Source organism: Euprymna scolopes, chromosome 18 (genome assembly GCF_053919585.1).
Source record: "Euprymna scolopes isolate OS-2025 chromosome 18, ASM5391958v1, whole genome shotgun sequence".
In the NCBI taxonomy this organism is placed as follows: Eukaryota; Metazoa; Mollusca; class Cephalopoda; order Sepiida; family Sepiolidae; genus Euprymna; species Euprymna scolopes.
This window is the reverse complement of record NC_136499.1, coordinates 107,523,119-107,550,169: the sequence shown is the minus strand read 5'-3', so window position 1 is coordinate 107,550,169 and position 27,051 is coordinate 107,523,119. Positions and strand designations below refer to the sequence as shown.

At 33.8% G+C, this 27,051-nt stretch overlaps 1 protein-coding gene across 6 annotated transcripts in view; it reads right to left on the bottom strand.

Annotated features, from left to right (window-relative positions):
• The window catches only part of LOC145297746 (mediator of RNA polymerase II transcription subunit 15-like), a 179,902-nt gene that overhangs the window by 60,914 nt on the left and 91,937 nt on the right, over positions 1-27,051 (bottom strand). For all 6 annotated transcript variants that reach the window (XM_080143972.1, XM_080143971.1, XM_080143975.1 and 3 more), the window contains one exon: positions 11,647-11,679. In XM_080143972.1, coding sequence (XP_080000098.1) covers positions 11,647-11,679 — 33 coding nt within the window. The remainder of the gene's footprint in view (positions 1-11,646; positions 11,680-27,051) is intronic.

The following is a 27,051-nucleotide window of genomic DNA, read 5'->3' as shown; positions in this document are numbered from 1 at the left end:
TGCAATGTAGAGTACAATGTATTGTGAACTAAGTCACTGCAGGGAGTCATGTGAAATCGATTTGATTGAAAATAGGTGTTATAGTGATAAAAGGGGGAATAATTGTAAAGAAAGCAAGAGTTATCGCCCTTTATAGATCCTGAAAAAGGCTAGAGAGTTCTAGAAGGAGAACGGCATCCACGGGTACTTAATATCGTTCTGTAACTAATTTAAGGTTTCTACCGTGAATACATTGTGTTAAAATTATAACGAGCTCGTCTGCGTGTTCCAATGATCCTGACATCACAAATTCTTTGAACACAAAAATGAGCGATTTAACCGATTTCGATGACAACAAAAGTATTGCATAATCGTAGAACATTCATTGATGCTCATTCAATCCTAGCCAAATGTCGAGTTTCCGTGCTACTATTTAATAAAAAATTTTCAATTTAGTACTCATTTCGGCATAGTTTGGTTCATGAGCATGAAGATAATTTTCATTAAAAAAAAAAAACATCTTAAAAAATCATGGACATAAAAACTTGCTGACCAGAGTATGCCACCATCTGGAATGATCATAAAGTTTTGGAAAATCTTAAGTAGTTCACAATCAAAGCATGAAATCCTGTGTCCAAGAAAATATTTGAAAGAGCCACCATATTGCTTGTGTGGCCTTTTAGCTAAATATTTCTTACATTGCAAGCCTGTTATCTGCATATGCATTGCAATGCTGCACTCTATTAAGCGTGCAGCATTGCCTATGTTAAAGATATCTCTATATAAATAAAATGAACTCATTTTCCCCCCCGTCTGATTTTGACATTAATAGGATTAAAAATCAAGATATTTCATGCAAATATAATATGCACAAACGGCAGAACAATATCTGAGGTGTGTTATAGGCTTATTATTTCTCAAATTCCTCGATAATCTTAGATTTCTATACTTTTTCTGCTGAGAAGTCACGGCCAAAATCGGTTAAGATCAATGGAAGTGGTAAAATATTTTCTCTCTAATAAATTCCTCCTCCCCCTGCCACCACTTAACACCGTTTGGGGATCGTTCACAAGGAACAGTTGAGAAGAGAACACCGGTTTGGCTTCGTAGTTCTTTCATGTGAAGTTATTTAAAATCACTAAACTAAGCTGCAGTGCTCTGTGGTGTAGTGGTTAGCGTGCTGGACAATTCACATTATATTTTCACGTTCGCGCCGACCTACCGTAGTCTTTTTTTTTTTTTTTTTTCCCCTAAACAACTGGAATGGACTTTTCTTGGTGGCCGAACTGTTAACGTTGCAGATGTTTTTGTTTTTTTGTTTTTTTCACACTTTATATTCCTACTTTTACTCATGACTCCGGGTTTGATCCTTCCTACTTACCTACTATAACATTTTTTAACCCCCCCCCCCCCCCCCGTCCCGGAAAGAAACACTCGGGCAACGCCGGGTACCCCCGCTAGTTTCAAATAAAACAGTCTAGCCTACCCCAACTAAAGGCACAGAGATATGACAGCTATTCCTTTTACAGAAATGTGTGCTATTTCAATAACAGACATAAAAACTCTGATCAGATTTGATTTTATTCAGACGTTTTGAAGATTTTCAGCACAATATTGATCCATACATGCCTATATAAACTTCACTGCATCCCACCCGGATTACGTTTATTTCCATTTTATTTCACATACACATTCTCTACCAGATTCTCATCTAACTTTATCTTGCACATCTAAACTATTTAAAATATCTCGTCTGATTTACAAATAGCATTTAAGCTAAAATCAAACGTTGCTTCAGATTTCATTTGTAATTGGTACACTGCGTTATTAGCAATATAACATTTTTTTTTCTACAATTTTAAAAATGACTTGGTCAAGCCCAGACGATTGCTAATATGAAGCATTTTAAAATAATCACCTAAAAAATAAGGGGAATAACTCAGTTTACATTGAAGAAGGAGTTGTCTATCTTAAATTAATAAAATGTTGCAAACAGATAAAAAATTAAAAACTAAAAGGACTTCATTGCACAGCACATAAAACCAGGTAGGTGAAGCTCGTATAGCATGTGTGCAGCAAGGTATTTATATTTATATATTTATATATATTAGAATACAGTCTTTAAGGTGATTAAAATTAAAATAGAATGTTGGAAACAATTTGAAAGGAAATGGGAAATGTTAGTTAATCTAATGAGATTATCTCCCCTTTCTCTTCCAGCAGTTTCAATCCTATTAATAGAAACTCATTTAATTTATCAAAGTATTTCATTAAACAAAACGGAGAGGGGGGAGGGGTCTACAATTAATTTAAATAGGTAGTAAATTATCTAACATAATCGGATCTCAATGATGAGGGGAAAAAGAAATTCATTTTTTAAATTTTTTATTAAACAGCATATAATGATAGACATTAATAATAATAAAATGGTTTCTTCATTTTCTTAGGAGAAATAAAAACATTTTTGACACCCCCTTTCACATTCATCATGGTTATACAAGATCCTAAACACAAATCTGGATAACAGATATTTTTTAAGGGGAAAATTTGAAAACAACAACAAAAAAAAAAAAAAAAAGAAACTGCGATTAAGCAAGTTTAATTCATTTAAACTTGTTTTTTCAAATCATAAATAAACTAAAAAAAAAAAAAAAAAAATAAGTATAAAATTAGGTTTCAGAATTTCAGTCAAAATAAAAAAAAATTCTATAGAGAGTAGCAATGTGATATTATAGGAGGCCCACTCCAAGTGTTAAGATGTAAAAGAAAAAAAAACAAAAACAAAAACAAAACAAAAGAAATAAGAAATAGTAGACAATAGATAGGAAGCTGTTCACTGGCGTAGACAAAAGAAACTTGACATGGGATTGTTGGTCAGGGTGTAGCAATGAATCTAACAAAAAAGATGGAATAATCGATGTAGACATATTTAGATTTGTTTTGAGGGCACTTTAGGATTGACAACTCGTTTAATCATGTTAGGAAGCGGTTTGTAGATGCCAGTGTTTTGCAACGTTGTTATGACAGTGCTTGCTTTGACAATTAGGAGCCTTTTTGCAACAGTCCATGGCAGACATAACTGATAGTCCAGTGGGACGCTTGACGAAAGTTATGAGTTTGACACAGATTATGGTTTGGAGCAGATGTGGGCATGAATTGATCTAGCAACTGACAACCCCAGTCACGACAGTAGATATAAATGTGGGCCTTAACATGTAGATGGTCGATGGTGTCACGCACACACCCCCAGAATACAACCAATATATATGTAAAGTGTTGGGGTTTGTTCTGTTTTTTTTCTTTTCTTTTTTGTTTCCTTGTGCTTAATTTTAGTTTTACACCTGTGTGCCCGTGTACTCTCCTCAATGGCCACCAGTGTGAGACACTATTTCAATATAACCATAAACAGGACCAGAATGAGAGGATAAAAATGAAAGAAATCCACGGCACCCAATGTTGAGGTTGACAATGTTGTCATGTGGAGGGGGGACACATGATGTCGCAGCAATACCCACCGATCATAAAACACCCGGGATAAGCACAGATTACAAAAAAGTTCTACTAAAATAGCCATATTTAATACAAAAACACTTTAAGTCCTAAAAATACTACCATTTTCTTTGGAAATAAATATTTTTTTACATATATTAATAAATAATAATCTACATACATTGGGGGAACAGGACAGCACTACTGTCAAAGGAAAAGTAAGATAAATCCTCCCCTCCACTAGTTTGTGGGAGACCCTTAGGCATGATAGAGAACCCCCTTAGGCTCCCCAATCAGGATAACGTGAGGTTATGGAAAGCAGGTAACTGATGTAATATGGAAGCAATCAGAAATAATTCTGTTCATGGTTTCATGTTTCGTTGTGTTGAACAGAAGATACCTCTGGGTACAATGGTTAGTACAATTACTGCTCGGACAGAAAGAAACTGCAAAGAAAATTATGGCAATACATCAAACTCTTTATCCGAGAAACAGTGCAAATAGAGTTTGGAATCAGAATGCCTCACTCAGTAAGGATTAACATGATAGACACGTGGCACCTGATTGTCATCAAACGACTCTCCGACAGCCAGCAAAGAATAATGGGAAAGATCGTGGGTAGAAGAAGCAAAGGACAGCAGCAAGAAACATGTTGACAGTCTGAACACTTGGGCAACATCAAAAATGATGAGCAACAATGAATTCATGAATGCCTCGATGGAGAACGATAGATGGAAAGTCATAGCCATCAATGCCTGTACCAGGCAAGACACCACTTGGATTGAATCTACATATATTTTAAACATTTTCAGGCAAATAAAAATGTTAACACTATTTCACTAATTTAAAAAAAAAAAACAAAGACTTTTCAAAGTTTATAACCACTCTTCTTAAGGGAATTTGAAAACCAATTGGGAAAGACATTAACAATTTCTATCAGGGTATGAAATAAACTGCCCCATTCCTTTTTTTGTCTTAAAAATAAGATTTCAACATTAATATCAAACATTTTTAAATATATTTTGCATCCAAATCATACATTAAAACTATAATTGTTTGATTTTTTTTTTTATAGTAGCAATTTTTAATTACCTTATCCAAAACAAAATATTATCTTCATTTCAGCAAAAGTCAACAATTTTAGTTGACAGTATTATCTGCAATAATAATATCAGCCAGCAGCAGCTGTTTTCAAAACTAGCGATTTTTTTTACAAACTTTATACATACAATTGCATACTTATTAAATAAAAGGATTTTTTTGGCTTAAAATTAAGTTAATGTTTGTGATTCTTTTATAAAATAGTGTCTCCTTTAAAAAATACTGGTTTTAAAATATGCTTCCAAACTTTTTATTCTAGTTAGAAATGACATTCTAGCCACAAAAAAAAAAAAAAAAAAAGTTTCTACCTTTTTTAAGTTAATTATGTGTGAACACCCTAAAACACTTGGTGGGGGAAAAAAAAAAGAGTGAAATTAGACGAGGGATCTAGTCAGCATATAAATTTAATGTAAAATGATTTCCTGATCATTCTTGTTTTTGTTGTTTTAGCAATTAGCCCTACTTTAGATATTTATCTAGCTGAAAAGTTAGCCTAAAAATAATTACCTTAGCACTAAACCCTAGATTCAAGTGACAAGTCTACTTCTTTAAAATGCCTTCCCTGGAACTGTCATATCACTAGCAATAACCATGAGTGACAAGCTGCCTGCCCTTTCCCTAAATAAATTTTAACAAAAAAAAAACAAAAAAAAAACAAACTCCCTTTACCTTACCTCTGAGTGGCAAGTCCTCTCCTAAAAAACAAAAACTACACTAACTATAAATTTGAATAGCAAGTCCCCTGTCAAAAAAACAAAAAAACTTCCTTAACCCCTATCACTAAGTCTAAGTCCAAGTGGCAAACCCCCCACCCGACAAGAAACCTTAAAATCACACAATCATCTATAAAAAATATAAGACACCACCCCTTTAAAGAAAAATGAACAGACATTATTTCCCATAGAAAAAAAAAATTGGTAAATACTAGAATGACCTTAGATTATTTTACATTAAATTTATATATGAAACTAATCCCCACTCTAAATCTTTCTGCCAAGTTTTTCAGAGTGTTCACACAAATGTCTAAAAACGGTAGAATCTCATTTATGGGAAATCAGAGGTAGGAGTTCAGTGGAAGGTGTTAAATCTACAATAATACTAAAGAAATTTTGCAATTTATTCATTTTAAAACATTTCTATTAGGTTGACAAGAAAGTTCTTGCAGAGTTTTTTTTTAATTTCAAGTGATGTATTTTCAAATACGTTTCCGTTATAATACCTTTACTTTATATATCATTTCAGATACATTTTTCGCTCTATCTAATCGTTTGAATTACGACCATTTTAAAACAATTAGGTCCTCTTTTCAGAAAGTTAAATACAAGATGGAAAAAAGCAAATTCACGCAATTTTCTTATTTCGTTTCAAGCTAGACCAAAAAGCTGCTGAAACAGCTTGCGATATCAACAAAGTGTTTGGCCTAGGAACCACAACTGAATGCATAGCACGATGGTGGTTTAAGAAATTTTGTGGTGGCAACAAGAGTCTTGAACATGATGAGCATAGTGGTTGGCCATCGTATGTTGACAAAGATTAATTAAGAGTCTTAGTCAAAGCCAATCGATGCACAACCGTTTGAGAACTTGCTGTTGGATTCGAGGTAACGTATACAATGATTTCCAACCACTTGAAAGAGATTGGAAAGATAAAAAAAATTTGATAAATAGGTGCCTCACGAATTTAACAATAGCTAGAAGAAACACCATTATGAAGTGTCATCTTCCATTCTTTTACATAACAAGAACGACCCGTTAACTGACCAGGTTGTGTTTCGCGATGAAAAGTTGGTTCTTTATGATAACAGCCGACGCTCAGCTCAGTGGTTAGACACCAACAAAGTTCCACAACACTTTCCGAAGCCAGAGTTGCACAAAAAGATGGTCATGCTGACTGTTTGGTGTTCTGCAACCGGTCTCATCCATTAGAAACCATTACGACGAAGAATGGATCCGAAACTTCGACAACACCCAGCCTTAGTCAACAGAAAAGGCCGAATTCTCCATGACAATGCCCAACCACAAATTGCTAAATCAACCCTGCAGAAGTTGAGTGAATTAGTCTATGAATCTGCCATTATCTCCAGATCTCTCCCCTACTAACTATCACTTTCAAGCATCTCAACAACTTTCTGCATGAAAAATGCTCCAAAGACTCAAGTGATATCAAAAACACTTTCAATGACTTCATCGCCACCAGAACACAAGATTTTTAACTTTACTGGCATAAATATACTGGTTTTACGTTGGCAAAAGTATGTTAATTCTGATGGTGTTTATTTCAATCAAAAGATTTTTGTTTCAGCCAAAATATGCTCAATTTAAAAGTTAAAAACTGCAAGAACTTTCTTGTCAACCTGAAAGTATTAGATTTCAGTTTCTTGTACATAAAATGCCATTGCAACTTTGAGTTCTCTAATTTTTTTTTTTTTTTACAAGGTGGTCACCACTTATCAAGGCCCGGAAGCCACTCAGGGATAAGGGTTATGACGTGTACAGTACGTTAGTGTTGAGATTTGATAAACTGTCTACTCAAAGGGGCGGTTCATCAGGAATTTGTTTAATGGAGTTATAGTATTTTTAAGGTATTGCAACATATTTATGTGCATTTACTGCAAAGTACATAGAAACCGTTAATTTCTGGAGATTTTTTAAAGCATATTCTGATTCCTTAACACAAAAATACATGCATATGGTAAATTTCATTGCTTAATTTTGTGTTTTAACAAAGATATAACATTTTTACTGAAAAAGTAATATAAAAATGTGCCAAATACGAGCTTAAGGAGGGAAAAATATCCAACCATACGATGTACAAAAATAATCACAACTTTGTCTTTTTTTTAGTTGAATTTCTTAAATTAACAAGATTTTTTTCTCAGATTAAGCTTTGTCTATGCATGCCATTCGACCATGCCAAAGACTGTTGGACGACATCAGTAGAGGAAATTGTAATTTTTGGGACATGTGGCCAGAACAGACGGCCTAACAAAAGATCTGCTCTTTGGTACAACCCTTGGCAAAAGAGGATGTGGAAGGCCAAAAACAAGAATGACAAACAATGTGAAGGACATTGTTGCAATATTTTGGACGTTTTGGTGGGGTATGATCCCACACAGTCGGACGATTCTATTTATTAACGATGCTGCTAAGAACTGACGAATCAAAATAATTCACGTTCTGCTGCCAACCAATCAGAAACCAGAATTGCTTCATAAATATTAAACCTTTTCTGGAGCAATTTCACATGTTCTTTCCCGGGTTTCGACACGGTAAGAATATTTTGTTCTGTGGAACTGTCTACTACAAACAAGTCACCTACCTACGACTTGTGTGTAACAGCGAACCATCTTAAACTCAAAATGGCTTACACTTCTAGAGACATCATGGACATTAGCATGGCTGAGTTGCTCAGAATGGCGCAAAACGAGGGCCAATGGCGACGATTCGTGAAGAGTGCCATGGCTGGTCAATAATAACCATTTCGTCAAAAAGAGAGAGATGTATGCCATTACGAAGACATTTATTTATTTTAATTTTTTATGTGTATTGCTTATACTCAGATTAGTTTTTAGGCTTCCCAAAATTCAAACCAGAATCCTCCTGATAGCTTAATGGTAAAAAGAACAGATACTACACTTTGATCTTGGCCCGAAGGCAATAGTAAAAAGAGTAAGAAACAGTTCTAAAGTGACAGTCTTCCAGAGGAAGATGTTTCAATCCTTACTACAGGCAATACTGACTACATATATACATTAACGTTTCTACCTGGTCATGGCTGACAAACAGAACAATCTACTCTCATAGATTATTAAGGGGCTTAGTTCAAAATTTTGGGGTTCAACAAAGATTTTCAAGTTCGAAAAAAAAAAAAATGAACGGTTACATCAACTGAAACATTGTGAATTTTAAATAAAATAATTATTTCACAGTGAATTACATCTAGTGCGGTTAACTGCTGTAAGAAATGATTGTTTACCTTCAAACGCACATGACATGATATTCTTGAATGATGCTGGAAGAATTACTTATAGATTTATGTGTAGAAAATGCTGAGTTCAGAGAAAATTCTTGATGTTATTTTTTTTTTTTTAATAGAAATCGCTCCAGACAAGGCATTAAGCCACTTGATATAAGGAACTAAAACAAAAATATAGTACTTCTATATAAAAAAAACTTGTCAACTATAATAGTAAAGTTAGTTTTTATTTTTTTTTTATTATAAAAGGGTTAGTTCAGTTAGTTAGCATATGCCATGTTAAAAACAGAAAAAAAGAAGGAAAAGGGTTGAAAAGGGAAAAAACAAACATTGCTTGAAAATAAAAAGTTAAATGCAAATTCATTTTAACTGATTAAAAAAAAGTAATTTTCATCTTCTAGTCTATAATTAAACCCAATGTGCATTTTATATAAATGAAAATAAATCCATTCTGTTACACAAAAGTTAACAGTAAAAACGGTCTTTTTTCTAAACCCCCGATCCAGGCTTAATCATTTCAAGTGGTGAGGGGAAGAGAGAAAGCAACTAAAAAGTCAATCTCTGCAACCTGAATTGAATTTTTTTTTTTTTATTACATTTTCACCCCAAACAAGGCACATTGCCACTTTGGTGTAGGGGGGGGGGGGCTACTATCAGGGGCAGCAACTACTGGGGCACTATGTTGGGATTTGGGCAGCAAGATGTCGGTTCACATTGCACTTGAACTTCTGCATGTCAGTACAGTTAGGGAAGCAGGAACCTGGAATCGAATTCCAGAGTCTAGCGGTTCTGGGAAAGAAACTACTGGAGTAGAAAGATCTTTTACATCTAGGGATCTCTACTGTGTGGGGGTGGGATTTAGCTGCCTGTCGGGTTTGTCGAGGGTGTCTACGTCGTGGGGGCACAAGTGTCTGCAGTTCGTCAGAGCATTCACCATTAAAATACTTGTAGAACAGGCAGAGGGATGCAACGTTTCGTCGATGGGACAGAGGCTGAAGCTTAGATGCCAGTTCAGGGCCTATCAGATTTGCGACTCTTTTTTTAACCTTGTCTAGGAGCGAGAGACTAGTAGCAGATGCACCAGCCCAAATGTGACAATAATACTCCATATATGGGCGAATGGTGGCCTTATAGAGGTACACTATACTTTCAGGTGTCAGTAGTTTTCTAGCATGGTAGAGAGAGCCTACCTTTTTCGCAGCGACCCTGGCAATGTTTTCAATATAATTGTTCCAACTCATGTTTCCTGTGAACGTTAGGCCAAGCAGTTTGAAAGATGTACTCTCAGACAGGGAGTCACTGGCCATTGCTATTGGTGGCAGAGAAGGTTTCTTGTAATTATTGAAGGAAATCAGTTTAGTCTTGGCAGAATTCTCAAAGAAATTCTCCATTCTAATTAAAAAGTAAACGGTTGGGTCTTTTTCTTTCTTTAGATCACCAGTAGAAAACACTGGTGTGTATTGAAGTAATGAAAAAGTCTGTTTAAAATATTGTTGATATGGAATGTAAAATTCAAAATTTAACGCTTTAAAGACCAAAAACAAGTGCAGAATTTTTTTCAATTAATAAACCTATTAAAATCAAATTCGATATTCAACAATGCTTTAAACAGTAGACTTTTTCATTACTTAAATACATGCTAGATCAGCATTTTTCTACTGGATCGGACATTTGAATTCTACACTTCGACAACATCTGAGGGAAATGTGCCAGGCACCACCACCACATATGGTATATAAAAAGAAATGCCTATCCTGCCTTGACAGAGTACAAAATAGACTTCGTGGCTTAGTGGGGGGTGCCCTTTTCTCTACCCTGCAACCTCTCTCCCACAGAAGAGACGTTGCGAGCCTGTCCTTGTTTTATCGTTATTTCCATGGCAGATGCTCGTCTGAACTCCAATCTCTGGTCCCCCCTCGCCAATCTTTCACGAAAAACACCCGTCTAGCTGAATCCACTGTGAAAAATTTCCTCCACTCTATATCTGTGCCTAAATCAAAACGCGGATTCCATGAACAAAGCTTCTTTCTTAGAACTGCACGCCTGTGGAACTCTGTTCCGTCTGCCTGCTTCCCTCCGGACTACAACTTGGATGTCTTCAAGTCCAATGTTAACAAATTCCTAATGAACCGCCCCCTTAAGTAAACACTTCAGCAAATCTCCTCACTAACGTAATGTACTTGCAATAACCCTTATCCCTGAGTGGCTTCCGGGCCTTGATAAGTGGTGATCACTGTGTAAAAAAAAAAAAAAAAAAAAATACATAAAAAGAAAAAGATAAAACTTGTTTTTCCTGATGAAGATTTTGTTATGAATCGAAATATCAAATTTAATTTTAATAAATAAATGTTTATTCATTGAAAAATACTCTGCATTTGTTTTTGGTCTTTAAAACTTAAATTTTCAATTTTTATTTGATTTTTGGTCTTTTTTTTTTTTTTTTTTTAACTTACAGTGTAAAATAAACTGCAAGAAATGAACAAATTGTAAATCTATAAATTCTTATTTGCCTCCACACAAGGGTAAAAATTTTTTTTTGTTTTGTAATTGTATTCATAAAGCAAAGTGTATGCCATCAAGGATTGAACACCAGACCTTCTGATTCACATAGCACAAACTAAACGATTTTCAAGCAAATAAAAAGAAATTTAAATATAAAAAAAAAGTAAAATAATGGAGAAATACTTAATGGCTGCCAAAAGATAATTTATGGGGAAGAGGTGGGGGGGTTGAGGAGGAGGAGGAGGGGAGGGGGTAACAACACAGACTGAAAACTTGGGTGTGCAAAGTTCGAAGTCAGTCCAGTTCACAGAAACACTTTCATCAAACAAACACATAACCTTGTATCTAACCTTCTAAAAAGAAGGTAAATAAAATATAGAACTTTTTTTTTTTTTTTTAATTTTAAAATCACATATTCAGGTCGAATAAAAATAAAAAAACAAAAAAAAAAAAAAACAAACACTGAACAGAGACGAATGGAAGGATGAAAGGGTGGGATATATAATAAGATGAAGTGTGGGGGCGACATTATTTATATCATTAATTATATTTTGATCAGCCATTTTGAAAATGAATTTGAAATTCTGCCTTATTACTTACGTGGAAAATTTTGTGGGTATCCTTTCATACGTTCTGCAGAAGAAAGAAAAATAAAGACTTTATGCATGTGGTCATATCATACTCAAAGATTTTAATAAAGGCAGAAGCCAGCCTATCCCTAGGCCAGCTAGTAATTAATTTTCAAAAATGTAAAATCTGGAGAGGAGGGTATGTGTAGGAGGGCATGCTAAAAAATCAAATAAAAAAATCTTTATTTTCTGTCCAGAAAAAATATATTGTGCCAAGGAGAAACTATATACTTGCAATGAAATTTAATCTGCCAGAATGTACTTTTTTGCTTCTTCATAAACAAGTCACCCATTTTAAACATTTTTAATAATTGTGCTTCAAGTCTTTATAAGTCTAAATCAATTGACCCTCAGCCACCACTTTACACCATATTTCACAGAATAATTATCAGTAAATAGAAGGATGTTTTTCGTTTTTTACAAAGGAGTCACCATTTGTCATGGCCCGGAAGTCACTCAAGGATAAGGGTTAATAAGTGTACAGTAGTTAATGGGAATATGTAGCAATCATTAGTATTAGAAGGAACTGATTTGCCTTGTCACCACTTCCGGTAACAGCCATGCCAGAAGTTAGGATTGGTTGGTTGGTTTTGTTTTACGGCATATCAACCTTTTTCAGGTTATTTAATGTCGAATCTAGTGATTTTGAGGAACGATTTTTTTAATGGAGTATATTTGTTTTGTTTTTTTTAAGTCGGATTCTATTTAACTCATAGTTGGGACCCTAACAGGTACTACCACTCCGGGTCAGAGTGGACCTGGGAGCAATGGCAATTAAAGGGTGGCTCCACACTCCCCAAGGCCCGCAAGCTGGGGCCTCACCATCGGATATAGTTTTAGGTCATATCCAGGATCGTAGAAGTTAGGAAGTACATTAGCTGACTATAATCCGAACATTAGTTCTTGTATGTTGGTGCAGGTTTTATAATGGTGGGACTTAACATGACCAGTCGATTGATTGGATCAGACCTTTTCGACTGCCTGTATTGGTCAGTTAAGGGCCAAAGTAAAGTGCAGTAGTGCGCATATCCACTTTTCCAGTTCTCAGCGATCAGGATCTTGTCTTTAAGCATCACTAGCTGCTTCATATGGGGTGGGATGGGATGGAGGGTGGAGAAAGAGGAAAACTTGTTTTTGATTTTGCAAAAGGAAAAGAAAAAACATCATCAATGTTTGGTGCATTTTAGATCAGAAAGCCAGTATCTCCAGACAGCCTGATCTTATAGCATCAGGATTTGTTTTTTTTTTGTTTTTTTTAAATTTGAATGCAAACAACATTTAATCGCTTCTTTTCACAAAATCCCCAAAAAGAATGCTCTAGAGAAAGAGTCAACCAACAAAGAAATGACAAAAGAAAATTGCGGCTATTTTGAAACAAAAGACAACTCATAGAATTGTTAGCCGTTGGAATCCATGTATCACCCTAAAAAGAGACTATGTTAATGAATTTTGCCTAAAAATTAATTTTATTAGTTAGACTCAGGAATTATTGGGTGATGTATTACATTGCACCTGCTGGTGGTAGTCGTTCTTTATTTTGGAATTATATCTTATTTTTTTTACATATAATCTTCAAGTCGCAGCCATGTTGTTGAACATTTATGCCAGTTTATTTCCATAAAAACGTGGTACTGGTACAGCTTTTGAACCAGACAAAACTGACTTTTTGTTAGTCTTTTTCAGATTTTTAATGTAAACAGCCAGAAGATGCCGAAGTGCTTATATAATCAGAAGGCAAGTAAAACCCAAGTTAAATGGTAAATTGATTAAATCGTAAATTTGTGCTCAAGAATTTCAGTCATAGAATAAGAGGGGGGGGGCAGAGAGAATGAAAAATAGTCAACAAATAGCTGTTACATAAAAGAAAAAAGTAGGCTAAAAAGAAAAAAGTAGGCTACAAAAAAAAAGGGGGGGGGGGAAACAGGCCTTTTTTTTTTTTTTTTTTTTTCCCTGGTTCAAAAGCTGGATCAGTACTGTAAAAGCTGGATCACTACCGTAAAAAAAATATTGACTTCTCATGAAAAAAAATTGTTTTATTAATTTTTCTTTTTCATAAAAAATGTTTGCAGAAAAATAAAAATGCAGTGAATGTTTTTCTTACTTTAAATATTGTTTCATTATTTACTAGCATTTCAGCCCGGCGTTGCCCGGGTATTTGGATGTGTATGTTGAGCAAACAAAAAAAAAAAAAAAAAAAAAAAAAAAAAAAAAAAAAAAAAAAAAAAAAAAAAGTGGTAGTAGGAAGGCAGGCTCGAACCCGTACCGCAAAGGAGGAAAAGAACGAGGTAAAATCTAACGTTTATGCTGTTACGACCACCGCCAACCCGGAAGCGACATTTTTTAAAATTAAGGTTAGGCAACCTAAAGGAGAGGATAAATATCGGCGAAAAAAAGTGACCCCCTCCCCCTGTAGAAAAGTGCCTAGTTGAAGGGGAAGATATTAATGTTTTTAGCCAATTTTTCGATATTTGTCAGATGAAAGGTCGAACTATAAAACGATACTGATCTTGGTAAAATCCGTCGTCTCTATTGAAAGTTTAAGGCAGACATACATACATTTATATATTGGTAACTAAAAGTTTTCGACCAAACTGATGAAAAAGCTTGCCCTATCTCTGAATACTCTATGTAAAATTTCAAATATTTAGACCAGAAAATGTCTGAGTAATTTAGAAGAGACTGCAGAGGTCAATTTTTTTTTTTTTTTTTTTTTTAATTTGACCCCTATTATGACCCCTTAAAATTTATTGTTTTGGGCTCAAATCAAGTTATTAGGTTAGAGCCATGTCCAATGAACCTATATCTAAAATTTCAAGTGCGTAGACCCAAAATTGTCGGAGAGTTCTCAAAGATCAAATTGTTGAACTTTGACCCCTTAATCGCCAAATTTCTGGCCAAAAACCGATCACATCGATTTTCCCGAATCTCAGTACCTTGTATATCAAATTTCGAGTCTGTAGACTAAAAATTGACAGTTATTGCATAGGGAAATGTACACAGACACACACACGTTCATTTATATATATATATATATATATATATATATATATATATATATATATATATATATATATATATATAGATTTAAAGTTTTTGTTTTTTGTTTTTTAATGCTACCTAGTCTTTATTTTAACATCAGTTCGTTTACATTAGTTTTTTGTCTTTTTTCCAGTCTGTTACCATAATTTTGCTGACTTTTGTCAGTTCTGTCTGGTCTCAAAACTGTAAGTACTGAAAAAGTTGAATGCTTAAAAAGTTTCTAGCAATCCTTTGTAGTTCAGGGATATGGTATGCCAATTATTTTTTCGGTTTGTGGATTAATTGATAAATCATTTTTATGGTAAAATCTAGTGTTGGGACGATTAATCAGAATCGGTATCGGAAAAATTGATGTCTATTTTCCGATGCCAAAACGATTCTTTTAATTGTCTTTTTTTATTTGATTTTGTTTAAAGCAAAATCTTCCATTGCTGGTAATAATGATAAAATAAATATTTATTGATTTTAAAATACCAGTAAAGCTAAAATCGATAGATCATCCTCCACAAGTGTATTTTGACGTTTAGGAAAATTTCTGCATAATTTCTAGAAGTGTAAGCCATGTTTAGTTTCAGAACAGTTTCCGATGGTTCGTTGTTCCACACAAGTCTTGAGAGGTGACTGCTGGTTTGCAGTAGACAGAACAGTTTCCGATGGTTCGTTGTTACACACAAGTCCTGAGAGGTGACTGGTTTGCAGTAGACAGTTCTACAGAGCAAAAGATTCTTATCGTGTCGAGACGAAAAAAACATGTGAAATTGCTACAGAAAAGGTTTAATATTTATGGAGCAATTCTGGTTTCGGATTGGTTGGTAGCTTAACGTGAATTAATTTGATTTGTCAATTTCTAGCAGCATCGTTTATAAATAGAATCGCCCGACTGTGTGGGATCATACCCCATTATATCGCCAAAATATTGTAACATCCCCCCTATTTTTTTTTTATAATGGGGAAGTCCCTTGTGTTCTTTCTGCTCAAAAATATATATATATTTATATTGAATTATACATAAAATTTAGAAATCATTTGGATCTTAAAATTTTAGCATGTAAAAAAGACGCCATTTTTAATTGTGTTTAAATGTCAAAACAGATATGTGTACAGAGAAGAGAAATAAAATAAATGGAAGGTATTTTTACCTTAAAAAAGGGGTGGGTATATGAAAAAGCCATTTTAAAATTTAATTAGGCAGATTTGTAAAAAAAAAAAACAAAAAAAAAAACGCATACATATTTACATGTAAATAAATGTACATAAAAATAAACATACATGCAATATGTACCCGTTTAAAGTGAGCTTTTTTTTGTTATTAAAACAATGCAAAAAATATAGGACATTTTTGAAAAATAAGAAAACTAATGTGCACAAAAAAAATAAAAGTCAATTGTAATTTATGCTCACCTTAAAATAAGCATGCAAAAAGTGTTTGTCAAAAAGGAAAATTACAAACAAGAAGTTTTAAAAAAGTGACTTTTTTTTTTTTTTTTTTTTTAGTAGATTAAAGTGTTAATACAAACAAAATGGATACAGTTTAACGTCTTGTCCAGGACTTTTTTCTTTTTTTTTTTCTTTTTTTTTATTTTGATATATAGAAATTTATATACATACAGGACCGTGAAAAAAAAAAAAAATTATTCAGTCGAATCCCCCAACAAGTTTTGAGAAAAAACGTTTTAACTTTATTTCATTGTCCGTCGTGATAATTTTTGTGACAGTTTTGTTACTGTATAGCATATGTCAAGTCTGGTCGCAGTCATTAAATATACAAGACTACCTATAATTTTGTGGTATAGTTTATCATTTATTATTTCAGATTCTGTGTGTATATTTTTATTAATATCATTTTCGATCGGTGTAGAGCGTTTCTTGCACTCTCCCATTCCAAATTTTAATAGTATTTTGTCGATGTATCTCGATTGATTCATCGTAACGAGTTCTTTACTTTGAGTAAATGCTATCCTCAAAAACCAGGATATTTTGCCAAGATCGGTCATTTTGAATCTTTTACTTAATTTGTTCTTAACATCGGTTAATATTATGTCACAATTTGATACGATTAAAATATCATCGACCCACAAAACCAAAATCAGTAGTTTATCATGTTTGTGTTGGGTATATAAATAGGGGTCTACAGCGCATTGTCTAAATTGTTGTTGGTAGCAGAACGTCAATTCCTAGCAGCATCGTTTATAAATAGAATCGCCTGACTGTGTGGGATCATACTCCATTATATCTCCAAAATATTGTAACATATTTAATATTTGTTTTTATGAAAATCAGGGGAAATAACGATCTTATAGTTAAATAATTAGAGATTTATAAAGAATCGGAATCGGTAATTGTATCGGAACCGGGAAAAATATTGGAATCACTAGTAAAATCCAATAGTTTGGCAAAAAGTATTAATCCAGCAAAATTTGGGAATCAAGAGACAGTGTCAAGTTATTCGGGTATATTTATGTTGAGGGAATACCAGTGCTAAGAGTTTGCCATAAAACAAGCACTACATGGACGCTATATTGTGCCAACAGGATAGAGGTTGTAGCTTGTTTGACAGGACCGATTAGATTGAAGACTCTTTTTGGATCCAGTCCAATAGAAATATGTGATGTGTGCTATTATTTGGTTGGTGTGGGGGAGGGGGGGACATTTTTATAGTAAGATCTGATAGCCTGGTAAAAACAATCTAGCAAAAAAAATTAAAAAAACTTTGGAATGAAGTGCGTCAGAAAATTGGTATTGCATCTGAATTTTTTTGAATAATCATTCGTTTTATTCTTCATCAGTTCTTTCCCTCCATTAAGCATTTCTCAACTTCTTCATGACCCCCCCCCCTTTTTTTTATTCCCTATGCCTACCACAAACAAGCATATATGCCATTGAGACATAAGCCACAGTAAATTAGGGATCATGTCTATGGGGACACACTAAGTAGTGAGTTGAGCAGTAAGATATCTTCACTTCATACTTATATTTTTACATGTTAGTACAGTGGGAGAAACAAGATGCAGGAAGCGAATTCCAAAGTCTAGTAGTCCGAGAGAAGAAACTTTCAGAGTAGAAGGCTCTCCATAATTAAGAGACCTCTACAGTGAAAATGTGAGATTTTGCTGCCTGTCGGGTTAATCAGGGGGTTTTATGTCAAAGGGGCATCAGTACTACAAGTTCGTCCAAGGCCATTCTATTAAAGTGCTTGTAAAACAGACACAGGGATGCAAGGTTGTGGTGATGGGACAGGGTTTGGAGCTTGGTTGACAATGTGCAATAGGTTAGAGACTATATTTTTTTAAACTCTGTCCAATAGAGAGAGACTAGTAGTTGATGCACCAGCCCATATACAGCAACAATATTTCATGCATGGGCGAATGGTGGCTTTGTAGAGATATAGGATGCTAGTGGGTGTATTTTTCTAACGCAGTAAACACAGCTAACCTTTTCGGCAATGTTTTTTATGACAGTGCAGAACCTCTTTGTTTCAGATATTAATTAAATTTCATTTATTCATTCAGATTCAAAGCTTGTAGGTTAAAAGTACATTGATGTACCATTAGTATGGTTACACTGGATGATATGGCAAAACCGTTAATCCGGCAAAGTTCTGAACGTAAGGGTGGCGAAAAATCTGTGTCGTATCTAGTTTGTTTGTTTTCTTGATATTTTTTTTTTTTTTTATCAGCTCTTCCTCCTCTATCTCTTTAACCCTTTCTTTTGGCTCCCATTTTATTCATATATTATAACAAATTAACATATATTACTATACCCCCCCCTTTAAAAGAAGGTGGTAATGCTTTACAAATAATAAAATCTTAGTTTTTTTTTGTCATTGTTTCAAATCTGCAATAAAATATCTATGAAACAACAATCGACGTGCCTGATGAAGGTCGAAGGACAATCTGAACGTTACAAATATTAGAGTTGTCTCCCCTTGGTCAACCAATTTATTTCACACAACCAAAACCATGACCAAGAAAGAAAAAAAAACCCAGAGAACAATTCCAAGAATACGACACTACTTACAGTGCCAGTAACTTTTCTCCTTTCTTTTCCATGACAACAATCAACAGGCCGGGTCAAGATCAAAGTGTAGTATCTGTTCTTCAGATGCTGCATTTCAATTTCTTGTTCTCTGTCAGTGGAGGAGAAATCCTTCACGACTGAGACAATTTTTATTTTTGCTCCTTTTCACCACGTTAAAAAACGACCCTGGTGTCTAACTATGCCCCGTGGGGAGGCATTGTAAATAGGAACAATCAACGGGCCTGACGACGGTCAAAGGCTACACAGACTTAAATAAATACAACTCAAGATGAAAACAATAGTCCGATCAATATAAGTAATATAAATAATTAACCCTCATCTAAAAACTTCAGAACTTTAATCTACTACATTAACCCCAAAATGGTAGGTTAATTCCTAGTAGGATAGTCTCCTGACAACAAAACATACCCCCTCCCCAAATAAAAATAATGCCTAGGAGGATGGGTCAATAACTATAAAATAGATACTACACTATGTTCGTCACTTGAAACATGAGAATAACGTTAGTCTGACTAATCCAAAGAGTATAATCCTTTTGTTAGGTTAACAAAGCAAAGCTTTCAGTTAAGAGTGCAACCCAGACGTTTAATGCTGCAGTCGAAGGTTGAAAAACCAGTCTGAAAAATACAGTCATTTATTTTTGATTTTCGAATTCATTAGAAATTATGAAAATGTTCTTAACATTTTTCAGTCTAGATTTTTTTTTTCTGTGAGGAATTTAAAACTGAGAAAGGTCTTGTTCCAGTTGTAAAAAAAAGAAAATGTCTGGACATTTTTTTCCCAGCGTTTGTCAATGACTTTCACATGTCATAATAGTGCATTTGCTTCTTTCAAGTGGTTTTTTTTTTTTTAAAAAAGGTGGCTGACGGGTTTTTCATATTGTCTCTTCAATAAGAAATGACCAAGACTTCTAAACCCACTCCTGAAACGGTGGAAACTTTTTTTTATTTAATGGAAATGTGAGAAATGAATTTACAATAATGTGAAAAGCCCGAAAATAGATGCTAAATTTATTCATGTCTAAGTGCACCACCCCCACATCTCTAAGAAGTGGTTGTTGCGGTTGGGTAATCGGTCAGTCTGTCAAGGCTATGTTTAGTCTATCATGTTTTTTTTTATCCCAGGAAATCTTAATACCACTTGGGGGGGGGGGGACTCCTGTTTTTGGGGGTTTTTTTTTTACAAAGGAGTCACTACTTATTAAGGCCCAGGGACCACTCGAGGATAAGGGTTAATGAATGTACAGTAGTCAATGAGAACATGTAGTAATCGTTAGTAATGGAAATTTAGTAAATTGGATTACTTAAGGGAACAGCTCATCAAGAACTTGTTTACGTTGAACTTGAAGACAACCATATTGTAGTCAGTTGGAAAGCAGGCAAACGGAAGAGAGTTCCAAAGGCATGCAGTTCTAAGAAAGAAACTTTGTTCATGGAATCTATGTTTAGGTTTAGGCAAAGATAAAAGAGTGAGGGAAATTATTAATAGTGGTTTCAGCTAGACGAGTGTTTTTCGTGAAAATCAAGTCAGGAGCGACCAGACGAGCACTTGCCATGAAAATAGCAATGAAGAGACTCGCAGTTTTACATTATATCTTTATTTTAATCTTTGTAAAGGGACATAAAAGTGGTGCAGAATTGTTTTGTTTACATAATTCGTTTTACCATGACCGATATTATTCTTATATATTAGTGATTTAAAGGTTATGAGGGTTTTATCAAGCATGAAAAACGATGTTACTTTTTGTATTTAAGATTTTTATTGTTATTTTTTATATTTCAAGCGGACCTCCACCCTTGGTCACAAAAAAGTAGCAAAAAATATTATACATATATCTATAATATAAAGCTGAATGTGTGTGTGTGTGTGTGTTCACGAATAGGCTCCTATATGGTTGGCTATTTTAAAAAACTGATTACATATGATAGATGGATCGAGACACAGGAATGGGTATGTTTGATCTGGCAGAACGGTGGTTCATTAAAATTGTGGGGTCTGTGTTCACGCCTGGTCCACAAAGTATGGAAATAAATTTTAAAATTTAAAAATAAAAAACGTTTACAAGTGTTTTTGATATAGATGTACATAATACTTTGATAAGTATGTTTTAACTTAAATAGGGATGGTATAATAAAATTGTGGGGTCTGCGTTTGCACCTGGCCTCCATGGAATGGATATAGGCACAAACTTTAATAAAGACTTTTCATATCTATCTGCGTAAATATACTTTGATAATTATGTTTCAGTTTGAAGAAATATGGTATAATAAAATTATGGGGTGTTCGTTCGTGCCTGACTTCCATAGAATGGAAATATGTCACAAAGTTTAACAAGGTTTTTTAATATAGATCCACAGAATATTGTGATAAGTGTTCCAGTGTGAAGAGGTATGGTATAATAAATTATGGGGTTTATCTATTTTATTTTTACTTTCATCATATTTCGAAGCTATCTCTTTACAACCCTTCCTTTTCATAATCTATCATACTTTCATAAATCAGAGTCCATTTTCTGTAGGCTGTTTTTGAACCCAGTCAACGACGGGTACTTTTGCTAGTATATATATATATATATATATATATATATATATATATATATATACATACATATATATATATATATACATACACACACACACACAATAAAGTCATATTTCTGCCTGTTTGTTCACAATTAATATGTATAAAAAGGTACACTGTTTCACAAATTAATTTTCATACTGAAATACAAACATTCACACACTCTAATTTCAGCATGATTGCTATATATATACTATTTATTCAAAGGAAATCTACATTCAAGAGTAATCCCATTTGCTAATTACATTAAAGAAAATCTATTTAAATAATTCTTAATGTTATTGTTTGTTGTAATAGTTTTAATTGTTATATTTAGAAATATTATTCAAAGTTGATTTATTCAATTGATTTTTAATTTGATTTTTAATTTAATTTAAAATTTATTTTCAATTATTAGCCAACATCAGTTACCTTTAAAAACAGTTTATTTAAGCTGTAAGAGTTATTTCCCCCTGAATCTATAAGACTTTCATTAAAACAAGATAAAAAAAAAACATTAACAAGAACTTAATTTATTGATTTAGAATTTCTATGATTTCATTCATACAGGATGGGATGAGCTAGCTCCTCCCATAGAACACATAACATCTTGGATGAATGCAAACCACGCATGACAGGACCCGTAGTGAACACTGTAAACCTGTGAACTGGGTTAGTTGGTTGGCTGTTTTTGTTTTTTGGCATATCAACCCTTTTCAGGTTATTTACTGTTGAATCCAGTGATTTTGAAGAAAAAATTTTTAATAGAATATATTTGTGTTTTTTCAAGTCAGTTTCTATTTAACCCATAGTTGGGACCATAACAGGTACTAAACACTCCGGGTCAGAGTGGACCTAGGAACAATGGCAATTAAAGGGTGACTCCATACTCCCCAAAGCCCGCAAGCTGGGGATCTCACCATCGGATATAGTTTAAAGTCATATCCAGGATCCTGTGAACTGGGAGTTAGACTTGACGTCCGCTTTGATGGAGTGTGGCTATATCTTCAACTGTGGTTTGGTTTGTGGATGAATTTTCCAGGGTTGCGCCATGCAGCGTGGTCAAACCATCAAAATCTCCTCTTTAAAAGCGCTTGGGTTAAGGGGGATGATCCTGCCTCGTGCCAAGGTTTGGGATTGGAGAATAAATGGTGTCAGCGGACCCACAGAATTCGTTAGAGACAGTAACGGTCAAACACTACCAGTCTTTCAAGATATACAGCTCTCATTGGTCCGAGAGAGGGATCGGTCAAACAAGCACCTGATAAATCTGGACTGCCATGCTTGTGGTTGCGAGTCGAAACCCGATGGGGTTGCAGGTAAATGAAAGCATGCCGAGCATCGTTGATTCGGATGTCATCGCACCCTAGACCCATGGCATAAAACATTGAGCCAAGGTATTTGAAATGACCAAACTCTTGTAGGATTTCTTTGTTGAGAAGAATCCAGTTTTTCCTCGGAGGATAGGAATCCTGTGAAGAGGATTTTTGTTTTCATAGTATTTATGTTCATACCCATTTTACATGCAAAATGGCGATTAGGACTGAAGGTAAATACTACTAGTGTAGCCACTATCCCCCTTTACTTCAAACGATACATATTTTATTGATTTTGGTGTATGGATGTGGGTGGATATGTATCTGTTTATTTATACATGTACGTTTTATGCAAAGCATTTTCAATGATTGATTTTGTTTTGAAACTGATACGCCTAGTAGGCTATATGGTTACATGCTAGTTAACGGATTTTCGTAGCGCTCATATATTATATTATTATCATCATTATATGCCTGGATTCGTGGCTGATTTTATCTGATGCACCCCCATGGAATAATTGCTACTTGTGTGTCATATATATATATATATATATATATATATATATATATATATATATATATATATATATATAAACAAAAAGAAAAACAAATTAAGCACAAGAATAAATCATCAAAAACAAGAGCTTTACTGGTTTTATTTGGATCAACAACGGTCTTCAGTCTTTTAAAAACCATTCATTTATCCGAATGAAACTGGTAAAACTCTTATTTTGATAATTTATTCCTGCATTTAATTTGTTTTTTCTTTTGTCCTTTTTCATACATCCTGTCTCCAGTGTATTATTTTATTATATATTGTGTATTTTGTCATCATAAATACATACAGGCATGCATATATATATATATATATATATATATATATATATATATATATATTATCAGGTTTGAAACCAACAGTACCGATGACTTTATCTAAACTTTCTAAAAATAAAAAGATAAATACGCTCTTATTTTTGGAATTTTTTCTTTATAATAGAGCACTCTGATGGAATCTTTTTTCGAAAAAAAGATTTATAAATAAGGACAGTAGAACTCTGGGATACGGTGGTCTAAGATACGTTATTTTCAGGTTATGATGTGGAATAAGATGTTTTTTCGGCCCCTGGTTACAGTATTTGCCCTGCCTTACTGTGTTATTTATAATATTTGATTATATAGACGTGTATTATATACTGTGCTGTATTTTGTTACTAATTTTTAATGTTGTATCCTGGGGTTCTATTATGATGATTTTAACATCTTTTCAGACGAGTGCCACTCCCTCAGACACTTAAAATCCATGAGCCCAAAAATGACTTCCATCGCCACAGGAATATTTTAATAGACAAATGCCTGAGGGAATATCTATACACAGATGATGTTACAGAGTCTTAGCTTTGTACAACAGCTAAGTCTCTCTCTCGGTTCAATATGTTGAGATTCAGCAACAAACAACAAGTTAAACTGCAGACCAGCTTAATACGGGTACTGGTCTCCCACTTTATGTTTTTTTTTTAAATCAGAGATTTGCTTCTCTTAGAAAGGTTGCCTTCACCATGGCTTACGGGAGCCTTCTCCATTTGTAAGGTCTTGTTTTTAATCCTTCAGGGAGACTAGCCACCCTTCTCACCAAACAAGTCTGGTGGGGGGGAATCAGTTTAGTCACCACCACCCGACCATGAGGCAGGTAGTACTGGGTTACATGGTACCAGTAACATATGACATGACCTGATATTACTATATATTATACATACACAGAGAGAGTATCAATAAAATAAAACGACAATATAAAAATATATACTAATGTATATACATTTATTCTTTTATTCAATAAGGATGATCCATCGATTTGAGGTGTAGGATGTCAAACTCTTTATACCATGGTATTTCGAAGCCTAATGCTTTTCATCAGAAGAGAAGATGCTAGGTAAGCAATTTGTTGAGCTTTGCATTATTCCGAGAAGTCTCTTCTTAAGAATGAATCTTATTTCTTTTACTCCCATATATATATATATATATATATATATATATATATATATATATATATATATAATCCAAGATAGCAGGCTTAGAACCCTCCTATATTGGAATGGATGTCTTTTTTTCCAAACGTCTTGAAAGAGTTATGTTTTTGACTTTCAATTTGCATCCCTCTTCTTTGCATTTCATTTTTTTGAACTCTTAATTTTACTGAAGCCTGTTCATCTCTAATGAGGTGTATGATGGCATAAGGACAATTTTTCTATCATGATGGTGAATCGCGTGTAAGACAGTAATTGAACAAAAAAATATAGGCATTCGCCTACATCATAAAATAAAAAAAGGTTTAACTTTTTTATTTTCAAAATGGTGGACAAGACAGCCATTATTCAGTTACTCATAAAATTTGATTTCCTAATTCAAAAATAAAACTACTTGATCAATTCATGTGATTGTTTTTTAAACATGTTTTAATTTCATTACTGGTATGTACATCATACAGATTTTTATTATTTTCGTTGATTTTTTTTTTAATACTGGGAAAATTCTGGACAAAAAAAAACCTTTTCTTATTCTTTTATTTTTTGTTATGCATTCGGCTATAAGCCCATAAGAAATTTTATTCAAAAACCATAATTGCTATTTCAGTTAACTTAAATAATATTTCTCTTCCAGAGTTATGAATTGTGTATCCATGTATAAACGTTATTTGTATATGTATTTCATATACAAAACAGATTTTATTAGACAGCTATATTCTTTCCTCCCATAATACAGAGATATAGTCCCCTCCCCCAAAACACGTCATCATGTGAACTGGTTAATATCTGACCCACTTAAATCTAGCAACATAAATAGAAGTTTAACAAAAGAAGAAAACAAAAATAAAAATGATTTTCCTATATTGAAAATTTCAAGCATCGTTCAAAGAAAAATTTTAATTGATCTGGATTTCTTAAAAAAAAAAAAAAGTCTACAAGAAAACATGTTAGAAAACTTTTGATTTCGTTATGTGACATTTACTGAAAGTAATTTGGCTCCATGGGTCAAAACGGAGAATGGACCTTTATTTTAGACCTGAGGAAAACCAAACTTATAAAAGCTACAATTGAAACATTTTCTGGATATGTAGTCATGCTAGGTTTGTATAAATAAAACATATATATATATATATATATATATATATATATATATGTCTTTCTGTATGTTCGTTACACTTTTTCTCTGGACCAATCTGGCTGAAATTTTGTATAGACCTTAGGGATTAATAGGGATGAGTATTTAATGCAAAAATCATATTAATCACATTCAATTATCAATTTGGCATGAAGCACTCATTTTAAGTTAACATGCTATAATTTCTGCCTGATATATTTATATAAAATGGGCATTCTAAAAGTAGTGCCTCCTATTTTTTCTGCCCGGATCAAAGGGGGATTGCAAATTAGATTGTTGTGATGAATGAACTTATTCATTCATGATCTGAAAGTTTCATCACTGTTGCAGATAATGATGGTGTGAAATTCTAAGGAAGCAACTCATACCATGAATGCACATCAGAAGCAGAGATGTGCCATCAAATTTCTCCATGCAGAAAAAAATTGAACCAACGAACATTCATCAGTGCCTGTTTAATGTTTACGAAACCAATTCAGTTGATGTCAGCACAGTTAGGAAACGGTTTTGACAATTTCAGAATGACGACAGAGATGCGAGTGACAAAGCATGCTCCAGATGCCCATGCACAGCCACCACCATATCGCTGACAAAAGTACTTTGAGAATAGTGGTGACTATATAGAAAAATAAATTCTGAAGTACAAAAGGTTGCTAGTTTTAATGATACTACTCTCTTTGTAGCTCTTCAATTTTCTTTTTTGTTAGGATAGATTACTTTTGGAACAATTCATATATATATCTATGAAAGTGAAAGTGTCTGTCTGTGTGTGTGTGTACATTTCCCTACGCAATAACTGTCAATTTTTAGTCTACAGACTCGAAATTTGATGTACAGGGGACTGAGATTTTGGAAACTCGATGTGATCCATTTTTGGCCAAAAATTTGGCGATTAAGTTCAACGATTTGACCTTTGAGAACTCTACCAAACTCCTCCGACAATTTTGGGTCTACAGACTTGAAATTTTAGATAGAGGTTCCTTGGACATGGATCTAACTTAATAACTTGATTTGAGCCCAAAACTAAGTTCTAGGGGGTCATAATAGAGGTCAAAGTTAAAAAAAAAATTGACCGCTTTTTTTTTGGGTTTTTGCTCAACATACACCTCCAAATACCCGGGCAACGCCGGGCACCCATGCTAGTATATATATATATAAAATGCATATCAACCCTTCAATTTTACTTGTGGAAATGGAAACATAACCAACTTTTTTGGATTTTGATTTTTGGATTTTACCGCTGTTGGATATTTTACCCTTCACCAGAC